Consider the following 26,600-nt stretch of genomic DNA (forward strand, 5'->3'; position numbering starts at 1 on the left):
CTTTCCCTAAAAACCCTACGGGGCTGCCATAAGCTGGTTGCGACTCAATGGAACTTTCCACCACCACAGCTGTGTTTCCCTGCAGCAGAAGAGCAAGATTCAAGCCCAGCAGCATCTTAAAGGCCAACAAGATTTCCAGGGTAGAAGCTTTTGAGAGCCAACGCTCACTTCATCAGATGAGGGAGCTTTGACTCTTGCAAGCTTACACCCTTTGAAAACTTGTTCTTCTTTCAGGTACTACTGGACTCAGAAGCTCATAAAAAGACGAAGAGCAAGATTAATTTAATTTGCTCTGTGAATTACCACACGACATCAGATCCCTCCATTGGACAGTTTTGTTACCATCATTATTCCAACCAGTTGTCCCTTGGAAGTTTGGGCATGGCATCTGCTCCAAGATACATAATCTCTGAACATGAGCTTCCATTTTTACTATCACACGGACATCCTCCGTAAAACAAGCCTACGTAGCGGCCCTCTCAACATCCTTGGGCAACAAGTTCCATAAATTAACAATGTTGCCCAGAACACTTTGTTGGCATTTGGACAGGAAGTTTGGGCACTAATCTGGAGTACCGGGTTTGATTCCCCACTCCTCCACTTGCACCTGCCAATGTGACCTTGGGTCAGTCACAACACAAGCTCTGGCACAGCTGTCCTTGAAAAAGAGCAGTTTGTGTCAGAGTTCTCTCAGCCCCACCCACCTCACAGGGTGTCTGTTGTGGGGAGGGGAAGGGAAAGGAGTTTGTAAGCCGCTCTGAGACTCCAAGTGAAGGGTGGGGTATAAATCCAATCTCTTCTCTTCTTCTATTGTCCAAACGCCAACTATCTGAACACTTCCAAAAATACTCCTTCACCAGAAAGTTTGGAAAGGAATAATAAATGACGGAAGTGCTTAAGTAGTACTTTGTGGCAGTTTTCAGAAGAGTCACTGATACGCATACAAGGTATGAAGAACAGCAAGAGTACCTGTTGAATCGCTTGAGCATAATTGCGTTTTCTGTGCACAGGTCATCAGCAGGTAGAGAGCTTGCCTGCCAGCGAAGGCGTTCATCTGCGTTGGACAGGTACTCGGTCCTAGCAATATCTGTACGGAACTGCGAAAAGAATTGCTGTGATTCAGGAAAGCGGTACCAAAGGGTTGACCACTCTTGCAGCTAACAAAACAAATCTGCTTCTTGCGGGTTACAGGCTAGGGGTGACTGGCTATTACCCCTGAAAATAAAGCTATCCTGTGCCAAGATGCGTCAAGCGGAAGATGAATCATTCACTGCAAACCAGACCCAGTCCCTGCAATGAGGCTTCAAAGGAGATGGAATTTTATCATCCAAATGGTGTATTGACGATGGAAACCCTAGAGCGAGGGAAGCACTTTCCATATCCCCAGATTGCTCAAATGCCACATCCTTTTGCATACCAGATGATAGTCTGAAGGCACATGACAATTCCCCTCAGGCTGAAGCAAGTCCATCTAGTCAGATGTGAAACATATATAAGCTGCTCTGGGCTTGAGAGAGGAAGAAGGGAGTACAAGAAAAAAAAACCACAGAAGAAATGCCAAGCCTTCCGGTGAACAGCAATGACTGGGGTTTTATGACCTGTAGGACACATATTCTTACCTGAATATTTGCTTGCTGCAAGTGGTGAGACCATGTTGTGAAGAGGTTTTGACGCATCTGTTGGTCAAAGTAGCCGGCGTAAGCAATAAAAGCTCCTGAAAGCAAACAGTCCCCTGCAATGGTGGACATCTGGTTCTTGAAGGTTTCACTTGTCTTCTCCCATCTTTCACGTTCAGCAGAGAGGCTCTTCAGGAGAGCCGTGCTACGGTTTACCTGGAAGCAAAATGGGTCCACAAGGTCAGGTGAAAAAGGCTAGAATCAATGCCCACCCACTGTTGGGGATACTTTCACACTAAGTACACAACCCACTGGCCAGGTTTTTAGAGTTCCAAAAAGAAAATATATTTAAAGTATGTGGGCAGAACATGTACGTGGGGATGGTGTGTGTGTGTGTGTCTGCAGTGGCAAAGTGTCGCTTAACATACATCACAAAAAACACTGATGAAGGGAGCTTTCAGCCTTGAAAGCCCTATACCAGAGGTGGCACTCAGAGCCCTCTCTGTGGGCACGCGTGCCATCACCCCAGCCAGGCCCAGACCATCATTAAAGTGTCGAATTCTCTGCCAAATAATTTTAAGTAAATGAAAGCATTTGGGATTGCTTTCCTTATTTTGTTTGGATCATCTTAAGTTAATGTGTCAGTTGTTTTTTCTAAAGTAAAACCGCAGCATTCAGGTTAAATTGCCGTGTTGGCACTTTGCGATAAATAAGTGGGTTTTGGGTCGCAGTTTGGGCACTCGGTCTCTAAAAGGTTCGCCATCACTGCCCTATACCCTGAAAATCCCGTTGGTAGAGGTGCTACTGGACTTGAATCTAACTGCTTTATTGCAGACAACCATGGCCACCCTCTGAAACCAAAAACACGGAAAAGGCTTTTAAAAGAAGATTTTCTGTGTAGCATTGGATGCCTCTTCCAAATTGAGAAATCAATTATACGTGGGGGGATTGGATCTTATCTGCTTTTCTGTTTTAGCACCTCCTCTTTACGACAACCCCGGCCGGAGAGTACCAGGCACTTGTTGTTCGGCTACTTAATCATCTCATAAGAATGTGAATAACGAAGGGCATACATGTCAAAGAGTCCTGATCTGGATGGCCCAATCTCATCAAGACCTCAGAAGCTAAGCAGGGCTGCCCCTCGTTTAGGAATCGGATGGGAGACCAGGGCTGCGAGGCAGAGGCAGGCGCCATGTCCTTGAAAACCCTACAGAACCACCACAAGTCAGCTGTGATCTGACGTTTATGAATACTATACTGTATTTGAAAAATATATTAATATGAATTTTTTAAAATCAATGACACAGAAGAGAAAAACAGTTGATAAGTTCCAAACCAAACAAAAAAGAAAAAGAAAAAGGGGGAGGAGGGCTTACCTTTGCCTCCACAGCAGCCAGGTCCGCCTTAATAGCCTGAGCCTCAGAAATCAGCACGGCGTACTCTTCTTTGTAGCGGGCAATACTGGCCTCCAGGTCTCTGATCATCTGCTCCACTTCATTAGCCTTCTGCTGGTTGTCCTTGGCATCGTCCTCCAGCTTCTGCAGCTCATTCCGCAGGGGCTCCACTCGTTTCAGCATGTCGGCGTAGTTTAGCTGGAACACGAGGAGGATACGTCAGCCTCACACCCTGGACTGCCTGTGGTGGGCCTTCTTCCTTTCAAGCTCTGCTATTTTGTAACCTACTGTGGCTTCCCGCCAGGGGTCATTTCGTAGAAAAAGAGCTAGGGGGACTCATTAGCATAACTCATTAGCATATGCCACACCCCCTGACTTCAGGGGCCCGGTGGTGGACCTGCAAGGCCAGCGGGAGTGCGAGGAAGCCCCGCCAAGGCCCTCCCTGGCCCCAGGCAGGCAGGGGTGGGGAGAGGCAAGGAGGAAGCAACTTACCCTCCCTCTTCTCCTGCCTCCTCCTGGCTCAATGAGCGCTGGAAGCGGGGCGGCCGGAAGCAGGGGGTGGGGCTTCATCATGTGCCCCGCCCCCTGCACCTCACCCGGGGGGAACTGCGTTCCCCTGCATTCCCCCCCAAAATGACCTCTGCTTCCCACCCCTTCCCATCACTTCCAAAACACAGCACGATTTTCACAGCACTGCATCATCCCTCTCTGTGTGATCCAAATGCCACGAGATATTTACCTGTGCAATAGCCCATTTTACCATAGGGCCACAGGCCAGGGATGCTCTGTTCACTATTTCATAATTGTAACTTGGATTTGACAAGTAGTTCTTCTTCATCTTGTCCCGTATGGCATCACTGGAAGAGGAGGGGGAGGGAAACGAAGAGTATGAGGAACTGTACGTTAAAGTCTGTTGCATCCTCCAGCATGCAGCTGCTACCACTGAGACTACCAGATATCCCATCACCACGGTAGGTAAAAAAACTAAGGAAACCCAAATACCTCATGTCTTCGATATTAAAGTTGACAATGCTGCTGATGAAATTATCTCTGAGAATAACTGGCCTGATCTTTTTCCAGTCATTTGTCTCCTCACCCAACAAGAGACAGATTGATTCTAAAGCCAGTTTTACTGCACCGGGTGGGTTGGCCATGGTTCTCACTTCGATAAGGTGGTGCCTCTTTATAGAGCTCACGGCTGGGAAAGGGGGGACGGAAAAAAGCATTCAGCATGCAACACCAACACATGTTAAGGCTGCTGCTGGGAATGGGAGAAAGAAACTTCCGTTCCAAGACCACTTCTTAAGGGTACAAGCTTTTGAGACTCAAAGCTCCCTTTGTCAAGGCTCGGGCCAAGGGAGCTTTGACTCCTGAAAGTTTATTCCCTGGGAAATCTTGTTGGTCTCTGAAGTGCGACTGGGCTCCAATCTTGCTCTTCCGTGGCAGGCCAGCATGGCGACCCACCTGAAATTAGTATGCTTTTAAAAATAATATGTACTGTAGTATCTCCCTCGTTTTCTTGCAAAGGCCCTCAAGAACAATTTCTTTCTGTTCCCAGCAGCAGCCGCTGTGCACTTGCGGTTATTCACCTGATCTCCTCAGCTGAAAAGTTTACAATGGTGGGGATGAAGTTCTCCCGCATAATGATGGAGCGAATCTGTTTCCAATCGGTTGTGCTTTCGCCCAAGAGCAGGCAGATGGACTCCAGGGCCAGCTTCACTGCCGCAGGAGGGTTGGCCATAGAACGGACCTCTACCAGGTGTTGCTTCTTGATTGATTTAACAGCTAGGCAGGAGCAAACCCCGATCAAACCAGGAGAGAAAAAGGACATTGATTTGGGAGAAAAGAAGGAAACAGCGAGCTGATTAGCGGGTCTCGAGAGAAGGAAGATTCGAAAGTGTTTTAAGCTTCAGCACAAATCAACTTAGTTTATTCAAAAGAGGGGGGGGAAATCAAATAGCACTGTCTGACAGGCAATTCTTTTCACTGACTGACCATCAGAGCTTGCAAGGAAGAATGGAAAGATCATAGACGTGTGCTGATTTTTCAGATTCTCACCCTTCAGCAATTCCGTTTCAAATATGTAAAGGAATGATTGATTTGCACCAATTTTTCTGCAAGCATGCCTACAGCTTACAGCCAGAAGCGGCAGTCACATTCACTGCAGCAAAATCACTTTTCAAATAGGTCTCCTGCAATCTAAAGCCTTTTAACTTCTTTAAAAGAATCACCGTAAAGTACATTAATTGGCCGTATGACCCAAATATGTATTACAGCAGTATGAACTGCTAACTCTGAAAGAGCTGCGTTGAGGCTTCAGCAGGGCAGAACAACATTTAGCACAATTAATCAAAAAATATTACCCCCAAAGAATGAAGCTTAAATCAAAATACTGCTTGCCTAGGGCCCAATGACACTGGAGGCCATTATTACATTTCTGTTAGGGTCTGCACTAAGAGTGAGCTATTGCTAAGATGGCTCATCCAGGAGCGTGAACACACCCAACTGTCTGCAGAAGTCTCTAGACTGGACTCGGAGGGACCATTTATATAGGCAGCGTGCACATACCATTCTGAGCCTCAATGACCGCAGGCTCCACTTTATCCAGATCTTCCTTCACACTCATCTGCTTGTCTGCAATGACCTCTTGCTGTTTGTGCAACTGCTCTTGGATTTCCTGGCTCATAACCTACAAGCAAGTTACACAGGATGAAGACTCCTGATGCCCGCTTCAGAGAATTTAAGAAAAGCTGGCATGCAATGGCGTATTAAAAGTTTTCCCTACCTTTTTCTTTTCTGCCTCTTGCTGATCTTTCACCATCTTTTTCAGCTTGTCATTGGCTGCTGCGTTCTTGACTTCCAGTTCCTGGCTTTTGATCCTCAAATCACGGCGCAATTCCTCTACCTGTGACAAGCAACAGATTCTTGGTTACATCAAGGTCCAGGAGAACGTGACACTTAACAGCTTCCGCGGATTGTGAAGAAAAGTTTTGCTCTTGTTCTGTAAGGTTTCTACCTGGTCAACTGTCTCTTTGATTTTTCTGAGTCCGACATTCAAATGCATCTGCTGCTCTTCCAGCTCGCTCCTTTTTTCGTTGAACAAATTGGCATAGTGGTTGATAAAGTCCAAATAATGGCGAGGAGTGATGGCCATAGTCCTGCCCCCACGTTTTGCGAGACGAGCGTTAGCCTGCCAGAGGAAACGGAGTGTTGACTGATCTGACAGCACTGATTTAGAAATCCTTTACGTTAACGCTTTAGAAAGAACAGCAAAACATTCAGAAACTTTTACAGACGGCAAAATGAAATACGCTGCTAGGAAGAACAAACAACAGAAAGAGAAGAGGAAAACTCACCTGGTGAAGGGTCTGATGAACAAACACACAGCTGTTTACAATCGCTTCCCTGTGTGATGGTGGTTGTGGCAGCTTATCATATACAACTGGCATGTAGTCGGGCACAATGTAGTTTGGCTTTTCAAGATCCATTTTGCTAGTGAACTCTTTGCCAACTTGATAAAGGGCCTCAGTTGACCAGTCTCCGAACCAGTTCAAGACACACCTGAGCAAGAAAAAGGCAATCTCTGAATGCCCAACCCCATATTTCAAAATTAAATTTAACTTGTGAGTATTCAGACACTGTGCAACTTTCCCCCACAAGAAAAAAAGTTTTAAAAGCTCTGCTGTGCCACAGGCATGTGGCCCCCCTAAAAAGTCTCCTTTGTCTCAGTTATCCAGGTATTCCTTTGGAAGAGGAGGGGGGAGGACGAGATTGGATTTATACCCCACCCTTTACGACCCAAAGGAGTCTGAACAGCTTCCCTCTCCACAACGGACACGCTGTGAGGCAGGTGGGGCTGAGAGAGCTCTTTCGAGGACTGCTCCTGAGAGAACAGCTCTAAAATAACTTGTGACTGACCCAAGGTCACACCAGCAGCTGCATGTAGAGGAGTGGGGAATCAAACCCGGTTCTCCTGCTCTTTCTAAGACCAACGTTGAAATGCATCTGCTGTTCTTCCAGCTCACTCCTTTGTTCGTTAAATAAATTGGCATAGAATAAATTCCGCAGAAAGGAAGCAATTTTTTTTAAAAAAAAAACCACACACGTTTTGACAGAGAAAATTCCCAAAGCGGTTATTGTTGCGACAGCTGCCAAAGAACTGAGTGCGGGAGGTGGCTCTGCTCACTCCTGCACATGCAGTCTACGCTCACTGCTAGAATGAGTGGCGCTTGAGCCAAAAACATTTTTAGTTCTGCAAGTTTCCAAAGCTGCACACTTGAGATCCTATCAGCGTGATGTATAGAGACCATGACGAAGAATGAGCAGCTTGAGTACCTGTTGAAGAGAGCTGGGGACGTGGCTGCCCTGTCTTTCAAGCCTTCAGAAGATGGGTTCATGGTGAAGACGACGTGGAGATTGCGAATGACTTGGCTGGTGAACCACTTATAAAGCTCTTCATGCGAATCCAACATCAAGCCCTCTTTCTGAGCCCCTTCCTTACACTGAGTCATAAGAGTGGCGTATTCATCTCCTTCAAACAGACCCGGAACCTAATTTGAGGGATACACAAGTTATTCAAGCTAACTGGTGCAGTTTTTTGTATTTAGAAAGGTTGTGTATATGTGTGTGGGGTATTGTGTGGAATTTTCTGGAAAAATATGTCAGCTTCCAAAGACAAGGACAGGGGTCCAGTCAAACGGGACATGAAGGGCATTAGAACCAGAGCCTCTGAAACCAGACCATGTGAGCAGGAGACAGGAATGACTTTCTTCCCAAACTCTGCTGGAATACAATATTCACAGTCAAAGGGAGGTTGGCTTCAGATGGTAGTGTTGGGGGATTCCTACTCTGCCCCATGGCTGATGGTGTGTAGAGCTCCGCAGGGTTTGATCTTACCCCCCATGCAACTTGGTATCTATATGAAGCCACTGAGACAGGTCATCAGGAGGTATGGGCTGCGATGTCAGTAATATGAGGAAAACTCATATGATGTATGATACTCCACTCTACCTGGGTAGAAACTTAATCCTGACAAGACAGAGGTTCTCTGGGTTACTAGAACAGCAGACCAAGGGCCTGAGATCTCTCCTGTCTTGGATGGAAGAAAATCCAGGTTTGCAGCTCAGGAGTACTGTCCGCACAGCAGTCACCTTAGCAAACCAGGTGGCTGCGGTGGCTCGGAGTGCTTCTGCCCAGCTTTGGTTAGTGTGTTAGCCATGTCTGCTCCTGGTTCAGTCAGATCTAGCCACAGTGATCCATGCCCTAGTTACATCTAGGCCAGATTACTGCAATGCACTCTACTTGGGGCTACCCTTGAAGAGTGTTTGGAAGCTGCAGCCAGTGCACAATGCTGTGGCTAGACTGCTGGCCAGGGCCAGCTACAGGGAGCATGTGACCCTGATGTTACAGCAATTACACTGGCTGGTGATCAGCCCCTGAGCCCAATTCAAGGCCTTGTCCTTTAAAGCCCTACATGGCTTGGGGACCAGGGTATCTGGAGGACCGTCTTTTCCTATGAATTCCTGCCCAGGGATTAACATTGCAGTGAGAGGCCCTCCTGACTGTCCCACTAAAACAAGAGAGGGCCTTTTCGGTGGCACCTCAGCTCCACTATTATAGAACAACCTTCTAAGGGGGGGTGGGGTGGTCTGGCCCCCGCATTTTTGATCCTCAAGAGATAGCTGAAGACAATTTTATTCAGGACAGCATTTGACGAATGTAGTTTCTATTGACTGGCAGTCCTAACTGGAGATTTTAAAATGGTGGTCTCCAGGCTTTTTATAATCATTATTTTATTTCAATTATAAGCTGCCTTGAGTTCTGCAAGGTAGAGAGGCGGCTAATAAGTGTTCTAAACAGATAAATAAAATTATAAGAGATTACATGCTTGTTTGGCTGCAGATTATGGGTGTTATCCACGTACCATGTAATATAATGGCAACATTTCTGGCAACTTGAATAGAAGCTGACTATACTTTTTTGTTTTGTTGTTTTGTTGGGTTTTTTCCCATTTAAAATTTGCAGTACCAGAAATCCAGCCTTGGACTGACTCAGTTACAAAGTTACCTCTCCATTGGCCAGAAGAGTATTCATTCTCTCCAGGAACCCAGAATCGAGCACATTTGATTCATCCATTATGAATGCTATTTTCTCGTTCTTGCAGCCAGAGCGTCTCAACACTGTTCTTAGATCTTCATCAAAGTCTTCTCCAGTGTATTTTCTGTGCACCTACAAACAACAGTTATGATAAATATCTTAGAGGCTGTATGTACCCTACAGAATTTAAGAAGGAATGCAAACTTTACCCTCTGGGGGGAGGGGGTTAGAAAAGTGGGTATACCAACCTTAATTTGGTAGACACTCAAGCCATTCATCCAAGCCACAAATCGTGAGAGGGTAGTCTTCCCAGCTCCGCTAACGCCAATCAGAAGCAAGTGTCCCTGAGGCTGACGGAAGATCCTTAAGAGACAGAGAGAGACTTTGATTCAGGGTCAGTACTAAATCCACCATCCCCTTCCCTATTCAGATACATGATGCATTACTGGTACATGATGATGCCTGAAGATGAATCTTAGGCTGTATTCAAGGTCCTTCTCAAACATTCACTTACTTGTACAACACCCGGGATGAATGGTATCCCCTTGGTAAATGGATTTACCACTTACTAACAGAAATGCATCTGGATAATAAGCTTGTTGTACCTGTCAATTCGCAGCACATGATCCAAGACTTCATTGAATAAGACCAGTGGTACATCAAGCTCTTCTTCATAGAAAACCTTCAGTCTGGCTTTTACATAGTCCCTCAGCTCTTCTTGATCAACTGGGATGTAATCCTAGAGGACAGTATCGACAAATAAATGCAGGTTCTCTCCCCCCTTTCTATGTATAAGAATCAAACAAGACAGAGTTTGAGCTGGAGCTGCTTTCACTTATGGTGCTGCTTTGAGATGCAAGAAGTGCTTCCCCTTCACAAAAAGATAGTCCCCCTAGTCCAAACCAAGTGGTTGATGCTTAACAGGACTCAACCATCCTTAGGCTTTTCCCAGGTCAGGAATAGGGTTGGGCACAAACCTGCCCATGACCCTAATTTTGGGCTAAAATTGCCTGGGTCATGGTTCGCGAACCGAGGTTCGTGCAAGCTCCCTTCCATGACCCTTCCACGTTTTTTCATGGTGGGAAAGGGGGGGGGGGAGCAAAAGGGATCGCTGAAACGGCTTGCATCAAATTCAGTCTAACAGCTCACAGGCACACCAGCCCGGCTGTCAGGCTGAAGTTGTTTCAGTGATCCCTTTTGCCCCCCCCCGCCTCCAAATGGCCCCCCTCCCAAATGGACAGGTTTAATGGCTCACAGCCATTTAACCATTCCTGGGCAATCCCCTTCTTTTTCCTGGCTGTGAGTTGCCGCACATAGAAGAAAGGCAACCCAAAATGGCCCAAACCAGGCAGTTTGGGATTCAGTTTGGGCACATCCCGAACCAAACCAGAACTTTCTGGTTTGTGACCATCCCCAGTCAGGAATAGTCATAGGTAACAGCCTAACACTTCTTCCCAAAACAAGGTGATAGGTGAGAATATCAACTTGAATTATCAACCAGGATTTTCAAAAATTTTATTTATTTATATTTTCGATTTATATATTGCCCTTGACCCCAAAGGGTCTCAGAGCGGTTTACAGAGAAAATTGGTCAAGTAGGTCACTCTGAGATCCTTGGAGAAAGGATGGGGTAAAAATGTACTAGACAGATGGAGACTACTACGTAAGCAGTACAGAGCCTGCAAACGCTTCATTTGCTGCAACATATTAAGCATCCCTCCCCTCAGTTTTAATCAGCTGTCAAACCGTATTCCCCCAATGGAGACAAAGTCTCGGTGTGGACCAGGAGGGCAAAGCCACACATGTGCTGGGCAAGAAGACAGCTGAAGGCCCATGTGCAGCAGTTTTTATCCCGCAGGAAACACGGATAAAAAAAGACACAAAGTTTTATTTGTCTGCATTTTGAACTGACCTTGGATAACCAAGAATCTCTGCAGAGGGACAGTTAAAAAAACCCTCAAGCTGTAAAGTTCTTCCATTTACCTCGTGCTATTATAAGCAAAATATTCCAGTAGCTTCATGTCTTGGGATCCTACTAGCTAGAATATTCACAAGATGCTCTACAAGTAACTCTGCCAGTGGGGACTGGAACTCAAATTTAAAAGAAGACTTTTCCCCCCCAAGCAACACTCCTCCTGACTCAAAAGACTTCTAGAAGAAAGGTTTCCAGCCAAAACTCCATATCCATGGCCAATGGCAGAGGTAATAACGTTACAGTTCTTGTATGCCTCCTATTTAGTTTAATCAGAATACCATTTGTCATTGGATAGTGCAATTGCTTTCCCTTAGTTTCTTAGCCTGTACCCATCTTTAGGTTCAGAAGTGAAATTTAAGAGTCACTCAGAGGGAAAGCATAACTTCTTTGGAATGATCCACTTTGCTATCCAATATAGTAATAAAAACATGGTTGTTCTACACGTTAAAGCGCAAGCAAGCAGTGGAGAATATATCTATCATTCGCCTTTACCTTTGACAACCAATTGCTGTACAAAATGGGCCTACACATGGCTTTCTCTTTGTCGATGTTGGGGAAATGCTTCAGAGCTACCATGTCGATGTTTTCATCAGTCCAACGTCTCTCTTCATCTTCCACAAGCCTGGGGGTAAAGTGGAAGAGTGACAACAGTAACGTACCTGCTGACAACAGCCGCATTTAGGACCAACAACATATAAGGACAGTCAGGTTAGATATACATAAAAAACCAAAAAAAACCCCCAACACCTCCACCCCCCTTCCAATCAGGAGGCCAAGTCATTAGCAGAACATAATCTCTGCACGTATGCCACTTCCAGCAGCTCACACACATCACTGGCAAGGAATACCAGGGTCACTACACAGAGGCAGGCAATGGCAAGACACCTCTGAATGTCTTTTGCCTTAAAAACCCTACACGGTTGCCATAAGTCGGCTGTGACTAACGGGAACCCCCCCCCCCATTAACATGAGAAAAATTTGATTTATTATGGCATATCATCATCATTATTTATTACGGTCAAAGACCCATCAAACAGCATACAGGATCAAAAAAGCAAACCCAGGTTACCAAAACATTACAGAGAGGAGACATCATAAATAGTATTAAGGAGGAGCTTGCGCTTTGCAAATGCAATAAAAAGAAATTTAGCAACATTCCTTGATATTGCAATGGATTTGTCCTCCAATAGATATTTCAGCACAAGTTCCTCAGAATGAATTGCTAGTTGTCCTGCCTTCTGCTCAGTAAAGAAGAAGCCAAATGTTTAAACACGTTAGCTGAACTGTGTTCATCAGAGAGAGTAATTAATCTTTTATTGGACCTACTAGCTACAGTACAAACACAAAAGAGTTCTTTGCAACCTGAAAGCCCACATGCATGGAGAGTATTGCTAACAGTCTGCAATCCAAAAGAAAAAAAGAGACATTTTATTGCTGCAGACTCAGTATTTTGGTAGATGGGACGTCACCCTATTTCAAAGAACACTGACAGGCTGGTATTTTCACTCTTTACCTGTCCTGGAAGAGACGCAAAGCTTCATGTGCCCAGATTCTAATAAGGCCTTCGACAGGTAACGTTTCCAGTGGTCTCAGAGCTTCAAAGATGCCTCTCACCCATCGAGTCATTTCACGAGGTGAATAGATGTAGTGTGGCTGTGTGTCCTGAGTAAACCTTTCCTGAAGAACCAAAGTAAGCCAAGTTGTGAGTAGTTAAAAGTACATTTCCAAATTCACTGCTCTCACTATAGCTACTATAAAGAAGCTGAAAGGCAGCATCCGCCAAGTTACCTGCGACATCGTATAGAACTCAACCATAGCTGCGGTGAGAGGCTCTGCGTAGGTGCGGAGAGATGGAATGAGCCTCAGCATTGCCCGATTGAAAGTGCCATAGATCTGTGTGAGAGAAGCTGGCCCAGGGTAGTCCACATACACAACTGGAACATGGCGCAGGAATCTAGAGAGGCAAGCAAGAGATTAATGCTGGACAAGCTCTTTAGTACTTTATCTGCTAGCCTAAATATACAGCCTTAAATGTTGTAAGTAAAGTCAGTAAAGCCGCTAGCTCAGGGCCAAACTAGATGTTACGGCAGCCACTATCGGACCTGTGGCAGCTGTGACGTCTAGTGTGGCTGTCAGTGGAGTACTGATGCTTAAGACAGGCTCTAAAATACTTCTGATGCCTTAATTTATTTGGATCAGTCTTTGAATTTAGGGGAGGAATTGGGCATGACCATAACAGATAGCTGGCGAGCAATGGCTTTATAACATCTTGCAATTATTTACAGGTACTTGGGGATCTGACATTAAAAAAAAAATTCTTTATTTTAAAAAAAAGCAGACAAAAGAACAATGGGGGGGGGACCCTTAAATCCAGCAACTAAATAAGATTTTTATAAAAGAAAAAAAGAAGATACACATGAAGTAAAGACAAAAATCTAATTTTCTGTTGACTTCTGTTACATTTGGTTATATTTCTATTCTGTATTGTTAGCTGCTTTGGGTCCTCATTGGGGAGAAAAGGAGGGCATAAATAAATAACGAAGTGTTCCGAACAGTCCTGGCATTGGGCACCAAATAGTGTCACATCGTGGTCTCTCAGCACCAGCGCAGCCCCTTTTCACCACCGCTGAAAAAGGATCATCTTCATGGCCTTTAAATATTTAGACAATGCTTATGCTGCTTCTCCAGGGACCGTGCCTGTGACGGCTTACAAAATACAACAGTGCACCAGATTGATGCAAACCTTCTTCCACTAAATAATGGTAGCAACGTACACACTTCAAAAGATACTGATTAGGCTAATATACTACAGCTCTAAATGTAACAGCTCATTTGTAAGGTTAGTCCTAAAGCCCAAGAGTACAAATATTGGAACTGGGTTCAAACCTTGACATTTCATACAAGTAACGTCACAAAGAATCTGGCATTGGCACAGTGCCGTATATGTAGACCTATTACTACAGACGTACTACCTGTGTGAAAGAGGTTTCCGTCCAGGATCTGTAGGTGGGTTACAGGCACCAACAAACTGAATTCGCTCCAGTTTTACCCATGTCTGGTCTGACGTGCGGTAGAAGCCTCCATGTTCTACCATCTATGGAAATAAAAAGACTGGTTACAAGGGGAGGCCCCTGGTCTTACACGTAAGAGAGACGGCTGAACTCGTAACTCAATTTATACTAGCCTGTCTAATGAAGGATATGACTCTTTGTGTGCCGTATTTATCCATATCCGGCAGGTTGATTTCATCACAGAAGAGTACCAGCCATTTCCCCAGCTGAACGGGAGCCAGCACCACGCCATTCGGTGTGCGCCTGTACTCGCAGTAGTGGTCGAAGGTTTTCAAGAGAAGCTCTGGAGTAGTAGCACTGGAGAAGTTCAATCCAACCACCTAAAAATCCAAGGGCACAATTAAGGAAGCCAAAGGACCCACTGAGACCCACAAGTAATATTTCATCGGTGTAACGTTTCAGTGGTGCATCCTGCTCTTGAACCATTTTGAAAATATGCATTTATTTAAGGAATGTATCTGCCTGCCTTTGTAGCAATTGGGGAAGCAAGTTGTGCTTATAAAATCTGGCCTCATAAGACTGTAAGCCACTGCTGGGGGTGGGGAGATGATCTTCAGATATACAATTCAGGTTTGCAATGAAATAGTTATGCAGCAGTCCGGATTAAGGAAAAAATAGTCCTGAGGTCGAAGATCAGAATTAGCTCAGAGACAGGTGAGGATCAAGTAAGGGTCACTTTAGACAAGACCAAGAGATTTTAAACTCTTTTATAAAACAGTGGGCCTTCAATGCTCTATTAAGCAACTTTGACCATTCCTTTTACTAAAAAGAAAAGATTTACCATTGGTATGAGTGGCTGTTGTCAGAGCAAAAAATCCAAAGCAACACTAGGTTAGAAACTTAAACAAGGCTCTAACTGGGGGGAAAAAACCCCTTTTTAATATGTCTCAGCAAAACATAATCAACTGTCTCTAGTTACTGCAAGTGCAGTTCTAAGATTTCCGTCCAACACCAGCTGAACTGGAGCTAATGATATATTCTGGGTCTTCTGCTCCTAGACTGAGATTCAAACAGGCTAGATCGACACACAAAGAACTATTTACCTCCATGTCTGGCAAAGCCCTGAGCGCACTGAAGAGAGTCATGGTTTTTCCAGAACCTGGCGGCCCACAGAGGACGAGCGGTTTGTGCTCAGCAAGCCAAGTGTACAACAACGCTTCATGGCGGACAGTGTCTAGGGTAGGCACCACAACATCTGGAGCGGCAACTTTGTGAGTCTCGACTTCAATCTGAGGAACCTTTGACTGCCAGGGCACCCATTCTCCGGTAATAGATACCTATGGAAAGATGAAATGATCTGTTCCTGCTTGCTTCTGTTAGCAGTCAGGTATGCTGCTTTCAACCATCTCATTTCAGGACTTAAACATTGGGGAAGAAGAGAGCCCGAAAAGATAGGTTGTGTGTGTGGAACAAAACTTAGAGAGTTAACAGAGAGAAATCTTTTGCCCTCTCCCAAAATACTAGAACTCGAGGGCATCCAATGAAACTAATGGGCAGTAGGTTCAGGACTGACAAAAGGAAATACTACTTTACGCAGAGAGTGATTAAAATGTGGAATTAGCTGCCAGAGGATGTAGTGATGGCCACAGGAATATACAGCTTTGAAAAGGGATTAGACGGATTCATGGAGAGTAAAGTCTGTCAATGGCTACCAGCCACGGTGACTGAGGGGAACCGCCACATTCAGAGACACTAAACCTCTGAATCCCAGAGCCAGCAGGCAACACCAGGGGAAGGCCTCAGCCTCTATGCCCTGTTGTTGGCCGTCTAGAGGAACTGGTTGGCCACTGTGTGAGACAGGATGCTGGACTAGATGGACCACTGGTCTGATCCAACAGGGCTGTTCTTATGAAGACCTTGGCCTCTGTGCCCTGTTGTTGGCCCTCCAGAGGAACTGGTTGGCCACTGTGTGAGACAGAATGCTGGACTAGATGGACCACTGGTCTGATCCAACAGGGCTCTTCTTATGTCCTAAGTGTCTGTATATCGAAGAAAAGCCCTGTGTGGTGCTTTTAGAGGCCTTCGGAAGAATTTGTTGCACTGGTCCCGTTCTGCCCAAATACCACTCTCTGGTGCAGACTGCGTTAAGTGTTTGAAGACTGGAATATAGTGCCCATAGCCGGATCGTTACCTCATAATCAATTATTGGTATATTTGGTGCTGAAGGCAGCGGCACGGTGGTGATTCTTCTGATGTATTCGCCAAGTTCTGCTATGCAGACTGCATTAAGTGTTTGAAGACTGGAATATAGTGCTCATAGCCGGATCGTTACCTCATAATCAATGATTGGTATATTTGGTGCTGAAGGCAGCGGCACGGTGGTGATTCTTCTGATGTATTCACCAAGTTCTGCTCTCATCTTCAGGCGGCTGTCTCCAGAGAATGACCACAGAATTGCGTAAACCAGGTAGCGCTGTGGAACACAAACCAAATCAAGAGATTTAGGAAACACAAAACAATCACGTGCAAGACAGTGAAATTAACAAGCCTTGCACCTTTCCCCCCAAGAACCACAACAGGGACTACCTGGATGTAGCGTTCAAGCTGATCTATCTGCATGGGGAAGTCCGGGTGGTTGGCATTGTACTGTGCCACGTTGCGGCAAGCCTGGTGCAGCATGGAGAAGAGGGAGCCAAGACAGCGCAGGCGCGTAAGATCCATGATGTGCTCCAACTTGAAAGCATGTTCGAGGGCCTTTGTCACCAGCCCGTTCGATGTGAAGTAGGGCTGCATGATTGTGGCTGCGTCTCTCTGAATCTGTTGATAAAGAATTTTGTTTGTTTTACAGCCTGTAAATACCATTCTAAGGGAGTCTAATAGTAATGAGCAGGGGAAAGGTGGGAGTGGGCAGGTTGACCGCCTCTCCCCATATGAGCCCCCCGTAGAGCACTGAGGTCTACAAGCCAACATCTTTTGGTAGTCCCCAGCCCCAGGGATGACTGAATTGCCTCAACTACTTGGTGGAATGAGCTCCGGTATGAGATCAGGGCCCTGCAGGATTTATTACAACTCCATAGGGCCTGTAAGACAGAGCTCTTCCACCAGGCTTTTGACTGAGGCAGCGGACATCCCCCTCCTCCCCCACTCCCGGTTGATCTTCCATCGGTGGCTTGGATCTGAATAGCTACACAGGAACCATCTACTGCTGAGACATCTGGCTAAATTATAGGTAAAGGTTCCCTTGCTTGAAAGCCAGTCGAGGCCGACTCTAGGGTTGCGGTGCTCATCTCCGTTTCAAAGCCGAAGAGCCAGCGCTGTCCGAAGACGTTTCCGTGGTCATGTGGCCGGCATGACTAAACACCGAGGCGCACGGAACACTGTTCCCTTCCCACCAAAGTGGTACCTATTTATCTACTTGCAATTTCTTGCTTTCGAACTGCTAGGTTGGCAGGAGCTGGAACTAGAGACGGGAGCTCACTCTGTCATGCGGCAACTCGGGTCTCGAACTGCTGAACTACCGACCTTCCACAGCCTGCAGTTCAGCGTCTTAACCACTTGAGCCACCGCAGCTCCTTGGCTAAATTATACATGGCACTTTATGAGCTATGTTGCTTTATACTGTTGTTTTAAATTGTTTTAAAATTGTAGTGTGACTGCCCTGAGCCTGCTCATGGGGAGGGCGGGATACAAGACCAATAAAATAATTTTTTTTTTTTTGTCACCACTGTCTCTATTATACCTGCAACATTGGGGAGGCTGTTTCTTCCCCCTCATCTTCTTTGCCCTTCCGCCTGCGCTGAGCTTCCTCTTCACCCTCGTCCAGAGGGATGCTCCTCAGCCTGGCCAGGAAGTTGTTGAAAATCATGTCGGTGCTCAGAACATCCTCACTGAACCAAACCATGCCGCATCTCGACACCGTGGCCAGAGTGGCGTATTTCAGATCCTGAACTTCAAACATGATGCGCACCTGCAGGAGAAGCAGCAGCAAGACTTTTTAGGAGTTACTTTTCAAAACGACATATAATCTGCACATTCTGTGTCCTGTATTTGGCAAGAATTTCCTCCTCCAGTTGATTCTGGCTCATGTCCCTGCTGAAGGCTTCTGTTGTCTACCATAGCAGTAAGACGACGTCAGCCGTCTGGGTTTTTCGTAGGTACCTACATTCACAGTGAGTTCTTCCTAATCCAAGTGGGAAATGAGGGCCAGTGTGATAAAGACTGATAAGGTGTTTGGAAACAGTGTGTGTAACTGAATAAGGTAGAAATGCTACGTAGGAACAAATTTCTGTGGATCATACATCCATGGTAAAATGGTTTTCTCTCTCTCTCTCTCTGTGTATACAGACATATTTTTTTCACATAGTTGCCCAACAATTTCCACCGTCCGCACGCACAAAGTCACCAGTGCACTAAGCCCACTCACAGTCCCTCATAAACCTGATGATTTATTCCAGGTGATTGTAAAAAGGAAGCCAGCCTTACATTTGGTGGAAGGCTCAGACGCTCCCCGTTTGGCAGAGTCAACAGCTTGTTGTCATCCAAGACGGAGTTCAAGTTCTCCACCCATTCGGGATCAACATCTCCATCAAAGATGATCCACTGGCGTTTCTGCAATTCCCCTCTCACGTTGTCTATAATCCTAGACAGGGGAAAGCACAAAGTGTGAGATGAATTTACACATTCAACTCTCTCAGCCTGGCGCTCAAAAAATCATCTGTTCTAAGCTTCTGCCTTGGTTTGCCCCCCCCTCACTCACTTTCTCAAGACATGTGTGAACAGTCCGTCGGTCCACTCTCTGGTGTTAGGATCCAGAGTGCCGTACAGATGGTCTTTGCTGATGGCTTTGGGATCGATGATGTGGGCCACACCTTCCACACCCTCCAGCCTCTCCAGCGCCTTCAGAAGCACTCTCCAAGCCATGGTTTTCCCACTACCAGAAGGACCCACCATCATCAAGCCATGGTTGATCTGGGTGATCTGGTAGAGCTGGAGAACCTGCGACAGAAGGGGGAGGAAAGTCAGACTCTCACGTGATTCCATCTTAATCTAGGATGGTGTTGTGAGGGGGAAAAGAATCACACCTCGTTACGGCCAGTGAACAGAGCTGCCAGCCTACCTTTTCAACCCACATGCCACCAACGTCTTCTCCATCACCATACGTGAGGTACATTTCCTGACACACCTTCTTCAGTTCTTCCCTCAGGGCAGTCATTTCTCCACGGTGATACTGAATGCCGGGGAACACATCGGACAAGAGGCTGAACAGCAGCGGGATGTCTTCTGCAACCAGTTTGGGTACCATGGTTTCACAGACACTCTGGATCAGGATCTACATGGAAAAATATTTAATTGGTTGCTTAGTACATAAGGGGGGGAAAACAAAGGCAGTTGCCCCAACAATCCATCTGACAGGAGCCCAGGTGCCTACAGCACCCAAAAACAGCTCTGCCTCAGCAATAGAGACAATGTAAACAAACGACAGCTTCATCTTAGAACACTGATCAATAAGAGCTTTGTGGATAATACCTTCCTTTTGCAAAAAAAGGAAGCCTGAACATGTTTCAGATGATACATTTCAGGCAAATGATCACTAATAACATAAGGGACTGGATTTCTGCTAGGAACTCAGGTGTCCTACTCGAAACGCCTGCTGTTGGGTTATTAAATAATACATCAGAGCAGCACAGAGCAAGGCATATCTGGATACACAGTGCAGTAATGGATCAAGGTGATACAAGACCCTTTTCTGTATTATTTATTTATTCGATTTTTATCCCTCCCTCCCTGCCGAGGCAGTTTAACAGTGCAAATCCATGTCAGCAGAGATTCCACTGGTTTCCTTACAACAACCCACTCTGTACCTCTTGTTCTGGTAAGTTCTCAGCAATTTCTCCTTCGTCAACCACTTCGCCCCGCTCTTCCTTCTCCCGCTTTATCTTCTGAATTCTCTCTCTCTTCACGTTGCCAGCACTGACCAGAACGCTCTTGAGCGCTCGCAAGCCAAAGTCATAATGGCTTTGAGAAGATAGCTGCTCATCGCACAACCTAGGGAGCAAGAGAGACATTTATTCAAGTGCAATCTGTTCAATGGTTTTACTTTTAGTGTTAGCACCTTTTAATGTCGTATTGTTATATAGTTTTATGATTGTTATATTATTTATCGTTGTTTTATTCTGTTGTAAGCCACCCGGAGCCGGCCATGGCTGGGAGGGCGGGGTATAAATGTAATAAATAAATAAATGTCATGGAATACATCTAAGTAAACAAGTCACACTGGATTCAACTTGGAAATGTGCATTCTAGAGGAGTGTCAATATTGTAACGGCCACAAGTTATTGTTTTAAGCTTCATATATAACAGTCTTCCGGGATGGGCCTAAGCTGCTAATAATTATCATTGTGCCGTCAAGTCGTAACCAACTCATGGAGACCCCCAGGACTGTGGGGCCTTCAAGGCAAGAGATGAGCAGAGGTGGCTAGTCACTGCCTGCCTCTGTGTAGCAACCCTGGACTTCCTTGGTGGTCTCCCATCCAGATACTCACCATGGCTAACCCTGCTTTGTTTCCAAGCTTTGATGAGAGAACAAGGTAGTCAAGACTATTCAAACTGCTATGGGCCAAAGCTAAGGGGTACTTTCACCTGGCAGCAAATCAGACAGCACAGGGAAACTGGGAATCCCTTGCCCAGCAGCGGTTATACCATGGATGGCTGAGATACAGCCAGATATAGCCCATGCTGAAATATAAAGCAGCTCTGCAAAAGCCAAATTGTTTTATTTAAAACCTTTCTAAGCTGTCTTTCCACCCAACCTGGGGTCCCCAGGGTGGCAAATAATTAGCACACTAAAACAAGACCAAGACACACATGAATACATATAAACCAATTATAACGAAACATGTGAACACATGAATGGGAGGAAGCATCATTGAGAACCAGTGAGGGAATGCCAGACAAGCCAGAAAAGTCTTCACTTGCTAGCAGAAGACAGATAAAGAGGACAGGCAAACCTGCCCTCCCCGAGGAGAGAATGCCACAGCTTTGGTGCGATGACCCTCTCTTGGGCTGCCACATGTTCAGTCTCACGGGGCCTCTGAAGAAGACCATAGCAGTCGGGTAGGTTCATATGGGAGTAAGCAGTCCTTATTATGACCAGTGTTCCCTCTAAGCTGAGTTAGTGTGAGCTAGCTCACAGGTTTTTAGCCTCCGGCTCACACATTTTTGTGTTTGCTCAGGAAGGATGGCTCCAGAGCAAACTAATTTATGCATTAGTCAAATCGCTCGCTCACAACTTTAATGCCAGTTGCTCACAAAGTAGCATTTTTGCTCACAAGGCTCTGCAGCTTAGAGGGAACATTGATTATGACCCATGCCTCAACTTACTTGAAGAATGGAACAATCTTGTTGGCGAGCACTTCTGCCGTTCGGAAGCCCTGAGAGTACAGCATGACCTGGGCAATCAGCTGACGGTCAGGCTTTGTCATGGCCAAGCTACGGAACAGTTTCTTCAAGTTGTCGGGGAGGTTTGATCTCCCAGCATAGCCGGGGTTCATCGTGATGAAGATCGCCATGTCCGCGCTCACTTTCACTTGCTTGTTCAGCAGCTCGCAGGTGATGGGGGCTGAACCTGAAAGCAAATGTTAGCCCATCAGCATGCTAGTCTTAGGTAAATCAGTTTCTAAAATTAAAAAAAAATTATAGCAGCCTGTGTCATGTACCATGAGCAATGGCTCAGTGATGGAGGTTCAGTCCCAATTTCCAGTTAAAAGGACCACAGGTATCCAAGCTAGCAAAACCATGTCATTAGAACTTTTGGAGAGCCAATACCAGTCAAGAGCAGATAGTATTAGTCTAGGTAGTGAGATTAAGCTTAACCAGCATTTCCCAATATGGTGCCTGTGAGCACCATAGTGCTCACAAGCATCTCCTGAAGCACCAGCCATGTGATTTAGGAAAGACCATTGCAAAGGCAGAACCGGGACTGGCCGCCTTCATGTAAAACAACAACAGTTTTTCACTTGGATCCTTCCTACCGCTGACTGGAGAAGAACCCAGAATCCTGTAGACAGGACCTGCAGATCAGCTGTCAGGCAGAGGGGACTTGGGAGCAACACAGCACTGTCTTCTCCCACTTTGGTGGTCTCTCTGTCTTTTATCTTCCCTTTCTCCCACTGGTAGTCTCCAATGTGCATGTTACCCCCCTTGGGCTTCTTCTGGGTGTTTATATTCCTCATTCCCCTTCTTCTTCTGTGTGTGACTTGGGTTCCACCTCCTCGGGCAGTCATTTTGTGGTGGCGCCTGCCACCCGGCTTCAAATTCCAGAAGCGCCCAGAGACTCAAAAAGGTTGGGGACCCCCTACTCAAACCAGCACAAAAGGCAGCTTGAAAGATCTTATTCTAGTAGTTTCCCTCCTTTTTCTTATCACCCCTGAACACTAATGCAACATTTCCATTTGATGGACTGATTTTTATTGTATTTTATGTATGGCTTAGGCCTCTGTAAGCCGCCCTGAGCCCGCGGGGTAGGGCGGGGTAGAAATACTTGAATAAATAAAAAATAAATAAACTTTTGTATTTATTCCAGCTCTTTTTGGGCTCCCAGCAAAACAGGATAGCATCAGAAATGACAAAGTGGAAGTCTATAAGACAGGGGCTGCGTATCTGCTTCCTATGCTTCCCCAGTCTTGTCCAAAGTGTACGCGTCTCTCCAGGAGACATCAACAGATACACATCTCTCTAGGGCTTCAGAAAAAGCATGATTCATTTGCGCTTCTGCTCCGTCTCACGCCTGGAGTCCCCCTCACAATGAACACAAATCACAGTGGAATAGAGAACAGCCAGTTCAAAAGAGATGTTAAATTATTGGGAGAGTAACGGGCAGGAATCAAAAGAAGTCAGAAAGTTTCTTTCACCTCATTTCCTTAAAAGTTTCAAACTCTCCTGTTCGATAAGACACAGAACTGCTAACCGGTCACTCACACACTCCTACCTTTGTCATAGTTTGGATTGGAATGTTCCCGCAAGGCTTCTTGGATGCATTGAATCTGCTGAGACACAGCAGAAAGCATCCGCTCCTCCAGTCTGTTGAACTCGTCAAAGCAGCCCCAAGCGCCTACTTGGCAGAGACCCACGAAGATGCGACCCATTGCCTGGAGACAGAGAAAGGAAAAGTCTCTTCATAAATACTGAGATGTTCTGGAATATTAAGACAGTGCACCACTGTACACTGTGTCTCTCTGGGAGGGCTGCTTCTTAAAGAGGCAGAAGCATCTCTTGCTAGGCTGTTCACGCTGCGGTGCTTCACAGGCTACCACTGTCTTAAGACACTGGAGGCCATGCAGCATCCTTTCGCCAAACTTTGAGTTAAGCACTTGCCATCTAAACCATTGTATTTCAGTGTGAGAAACATCTGGGGATGGATTGTGACTTCCTTTGCTTGTGCAAATCTGCGAGTGTGAGAGGGAGGGATTTCTGCAGGCTCCTATGTTGCATCCCAACCACCTTCCCCCAGAGGGACCACCAATCCTCAGGGGCTGCGTTTCAAGGAGCAGAATGAGCTCTAGAGAGCACGAGAGTAGACAGTTCTGCGTCATGACAGCTCTGCACATAGGATGCTTAGGACACAATCCTTAAGCTTGTACAGCCATAGGCACCCAAAGATCACCATTATAGGGGAAAGCCCTGTTACCTGGAAATCAAACGTTTCGTCACAGTTGAAAACAAGGACAAATCGGCCAAGCTGGTGTCCAAGAGCCTTCACAGATTCTGTTTTACCAGTTCCAGCAGGCCCTGTTTAAAAAAACGAAAAACACGTTACACTATTTAAAAAAATCTTATTTTTCCACACTACAGTCCTATCACACACATCCATTACCAAAACATAGCCTCATGCCTTCATCCCTTCATCTTTCAAACGGCACTCATTTTTATGTGGGTGCTGCTTGTATGTCTTCAAGCAATGTCAAAGCCCAAAGTGGAATTCAGGCAAGTCTAATGTGAGCAGCAGAGAATTCAGACAGTTCTTGAGAGGTGGGCCTGTACCAGCAGCAACCTACCGAATGGGGAACCTCCCAGCCTGGCTTCCAGGGCTTGTGTCATTGTCAGGTAGCAGCGATCAGTCAGGGGAGTCTGCACCAGTTTATCTTGCACGCCGAGGTACTCAAAGCCATAGTTGAATTTGGCATTTGCCATCTGGATGGACAGCTGCTGCAACACATCTGTCTGCTTGGGGTCAAAGTAGAACCTCATCTGGCTGAGCCACTCAAAGGATTTGGAGTTGTCGATTTTGCTTCTGATCAACGATCTCGTGACGTCCCTTTGGTGCACCAATTCAGTGATCTTTCGCAAAAGGGAAAGAAGAAACATTATGCAGCAACGTGACGTCGAAACATCTGTAGTCATTTAAACAGGCACTGCCCTGACCTGGATGTGCCAGGTGAGCCCGATCTCATCAGACCTCAAAAGCCAAGCAGGGTCAACTTTGGTTGATACTTGAACAGGAGACCCCCACGGAAGTCCAGGGTAGCTACACAGAGGCAGGCAATGGCAAACCGCCTCTCCTCATTGTCCTGAAAACCCTATGGGAGGTCACCATAAATCGGCTGTGACTTGACAGCACTTTCCAAGTAGGTACGGCCTAGTTAACCTTGGACGGGAAGTGTGATACCTGACTCAGAAAGGTTTCCTGAAGACCAGGGGGCTTACCAGATGTTCCAGTTTCCTTCTGCGGAGAGCCGGCTGTTCCATCAACACAGAATCTGCGAGCACAGTCAGGGTGACCTCAACGTTGGCCAGCACCGACTGCAGGGGACTGCTGTCGCCACCGCCACCCATGCCGCTCAGCGCCGATTCCACATTCTCTGACCAGGCAATCTGTGCTGACAGGACAACAAGCTGGGCCTAGAGAGAGAGAGAAGAACAAAAATCACACTATTGGGCTTTTGCGAACCTTTCGGCCTCCTTTTTGGCCAAAAGACAATGTTTTCTGAGAAGCTACAGCGTGTGCACATACCTGATATTTGTCAATCCAGGAGATGTAGGTAGATGGGTCAATTGAGGTTGCTTTGCCAAAGATTTCGACTTCGGTGACCGACTCGGCAAGCAGCTTGGCAAGCGTCACTCTCATTTCTTTCTCAACCAGCGTGAGCCACTCGTTGATCTTGGGGTGCTCAGTGATGGACACTGGAGTTTTGAACAGCACCTAACGAATAAAGAGAATTTTGTTCAATTTTTTTCCCCTTTTTAAGTTATTCCTTAAACATAAAAGGTAAAGGTTCCCTTGCTCGAAAGCCAGTCGAGTCCGACTCTAGGGTTGCGGTGCTCATCTCCGTTTCCAAGCCGAAGAGCCAGCGCAGTCCGAAGACGTTTCCGTGGTCATGTGGCTGGCATGACTAAACACCAAGGCACATGGAACGCTGTTACTATGCATACTTAAACATACCAAACAATTAAGAAGATGGCTATTGTACCTCTTCGCCCTCCCGTGAAGATATTCCCAGAACCACAGAGCTGTCCTCGTTCAGAATGATGCTCGACACGCCGGCAAACATCTTCTTGAAGTGCTTTTGAAGCTTTGCTACGTTCTTGCTGTTCCCTATGATTTCAAGCAAGTCTTCGTCACCAACGAAGTAAAACCTAAAGAACAAAGCTCAAACTTTTTAATGGATCAAAAATGCTACAGTGGAGAGAAACAAACAATGTAACAATCCTTTATGAAGTTGCTGCATCCATGATATGCTTATATGCGGTTTGTTCAAGCAGACCAATATTAGAAGACTGGAGCAACGTTATCATGCTATATTTGTAAGTCAAACATGCCTCTCTATATAAGATTTTTTTTTTGCCTTGGCATAGGACATCATTGCAAAGACAGCGATATATCAAAATAGGATAGCTGTCAACCATTGTGTGAAGTAGTAAAGCTTCAGTCTAAATTTATGCCATACAAAGTCTGAGTCCAGTGGCACCTTTAGGACCAAAAAAGTTTTATTCTGGGTATAAGCTTGCATGTGCCAGTTTGGTGTAGTGGTTAGGTGTGCGGACTCTAATCTGGGAGAACTGGGTTTGATTCCCCACTCCTCCACTTGCACCAGCTGATGTGACCTTGGGTCAGTCGCAAGCTCTGGCACAGCTGTCCTTGAAAAAAGAGCAGTTTCTGTCAGAGCTCTCTCAGCCCCACCCACCCCACAGGGTGTCTGTTGTGGGGAGGGGAGGGGAAAGGAGTTTGTAAGCCGCTCTGAGACACCTTTGGGTAGTGAAGGGCAGGGTATAAATCCAATCTCTTCTTCTTCTTCTGCATACACACCCATGAAAGCTTATACCCAGAATAAAACTTTGTTGGTCTTAAAAGTGCCACTGGACTCAGACTTTGTTCTGCCGCTTCAGGCCAACGTGGCTGCCCACCTGAACTTATGCTAAACAGTTACCTTAGATATATACCACTTCACCAAATCGTAACGCCTTCAAGAGATTTCCAGAATTTAAGGCATAACAATACCAATATTATTTTGAT

The 26,600-nt window shown here is 46.0% G+C and overlaps 1 protein-coding gene across 1 annotated transcript in view; it reads right to left on the reverse strand.

The window, feature by feature from the left end:
• DYNC1H1 (dynein, cytoplasmic 1, heavy chain 1) overlaps positions 1-26,600 on the reverse strand; it is a 72,213-nt gene that overhangs the window by 20,574 nt on the left and 25,039 nt on the right. Inside the window, exons 24-56 of the mRNA XM_015418593.1 lie at positions 25,558-25,723; positions 25,101-25,289; positions 24,794-24,988; positions 24,145-24,427; positions 23,778-23,878; positions 23,079-23,238; positions 21,473-21,716; positions 19,954-20,137; positions 19,209-19,421; positions 18,849-19,087; positions 18,575-18,731; positions 17,832-18,059; positions 16,679-16,909; positions 16,425-16,565; positions 15,196-15,429; positions 14,266-14,472; positions 14,054-14,175; positions 12,870-13,035; positions 12,595-12,758; positions 11,574-11,703; positions 9,712-9,845; positions 9,355-9,469; positions 9,077-9,238; positions 7,346-7,560; positions 6,367-6,571; positions 6,027-6,200; positions 5,796-5,915; positions 5,579-5,699; positions 4,600-4,795; positions 3,750-3,867; positions 2,993-3,208; positions 1,620-1,832; positions 970-1,097 (exon numbers count right to left, since the gene is read on the reverse strand). Of these exons, the coding sequence (XP_015274079.1) occupies positions 970-1,097; positions 1,620-1,832; positions 2,993-3,208; positions 3,750-3,867; positions 4,600-4,795; positions 5,579-5,699; positions 5,796-5,915; positions 6,027-6,200; positions 6,367-6,571; positions 7,346-7,560; positions 9,077-9,238; positions 9,355-9,469; positions 9,712-9,845; positions 11,574-11,703; positions 12,595-12,758; positions 12,870-13,035; positions 14,054-14,175; positions 14,266-14,472; positions 15,196-15,429; positions 16,425-16,565; positions 16,679-16,909; positions 17,832-18,059; positions 18,575-18,731; positions 18,849-19,087; positions 19,209-19,421; positions 19,954-20,137; positions 21,473-21,716; positions 23,079-23,238; positions 23,778-23,878; positions 24,145-24,427; positions 24,794-24,988; positions 25,101-25,289; positions 25,558-25,723 (5,871 nt within the window). The remainder of the gene's footprint in view (positions 1-969; positions 1,098-1,619; positions 1,833-2,992; positions 3,209-3,749; positions 3,868-4,599; positions 4,796-5,578; positions 5,700-5,795; positions 5,916-6,026; positions 6,201-6,366; positions 6,572-7,345; positions 7,561-9,076; positions 9,239-9,354; positions 9,470-9,711; positions 9,846-11,573; positions 11,704-12,594; positions 12,759-12,869; positions 13,036-14,053; positions 14,176-14,265; positions 14,473-15,195; positions 15,430-16,424; positions 16,566-16,678; positions 16,910-17,831; positions 18,060-18,574; positions 18,732-18,848; positions 19,088-19,208; positions 19,422-19,953; positions 20,138-21,472; positions 21,717-23,078; positions 23,239-23,777; positions 23,879-24,144; positions 24,428-24,793; positions 24,989-25,100; positions 25,290-25,557; positions 25,724-26,600) is intronic.

This window comes from Gekko japonicus, unplaced genomic scaffold, assembly GCF_001447785.1.
Source record: "Gekko japonicus isolate JY-2015 unplaced genomic scaffold, Gekko_japonicus_V1.1 scaffold93, whole genome shotgun sequence".
NCBI classification, from domain to species: Eukaryota; Metazoa; Chordata; class Lepidosauria; order Squamata; family Gekkonidae; genus Gekko; species Gekko japonicus.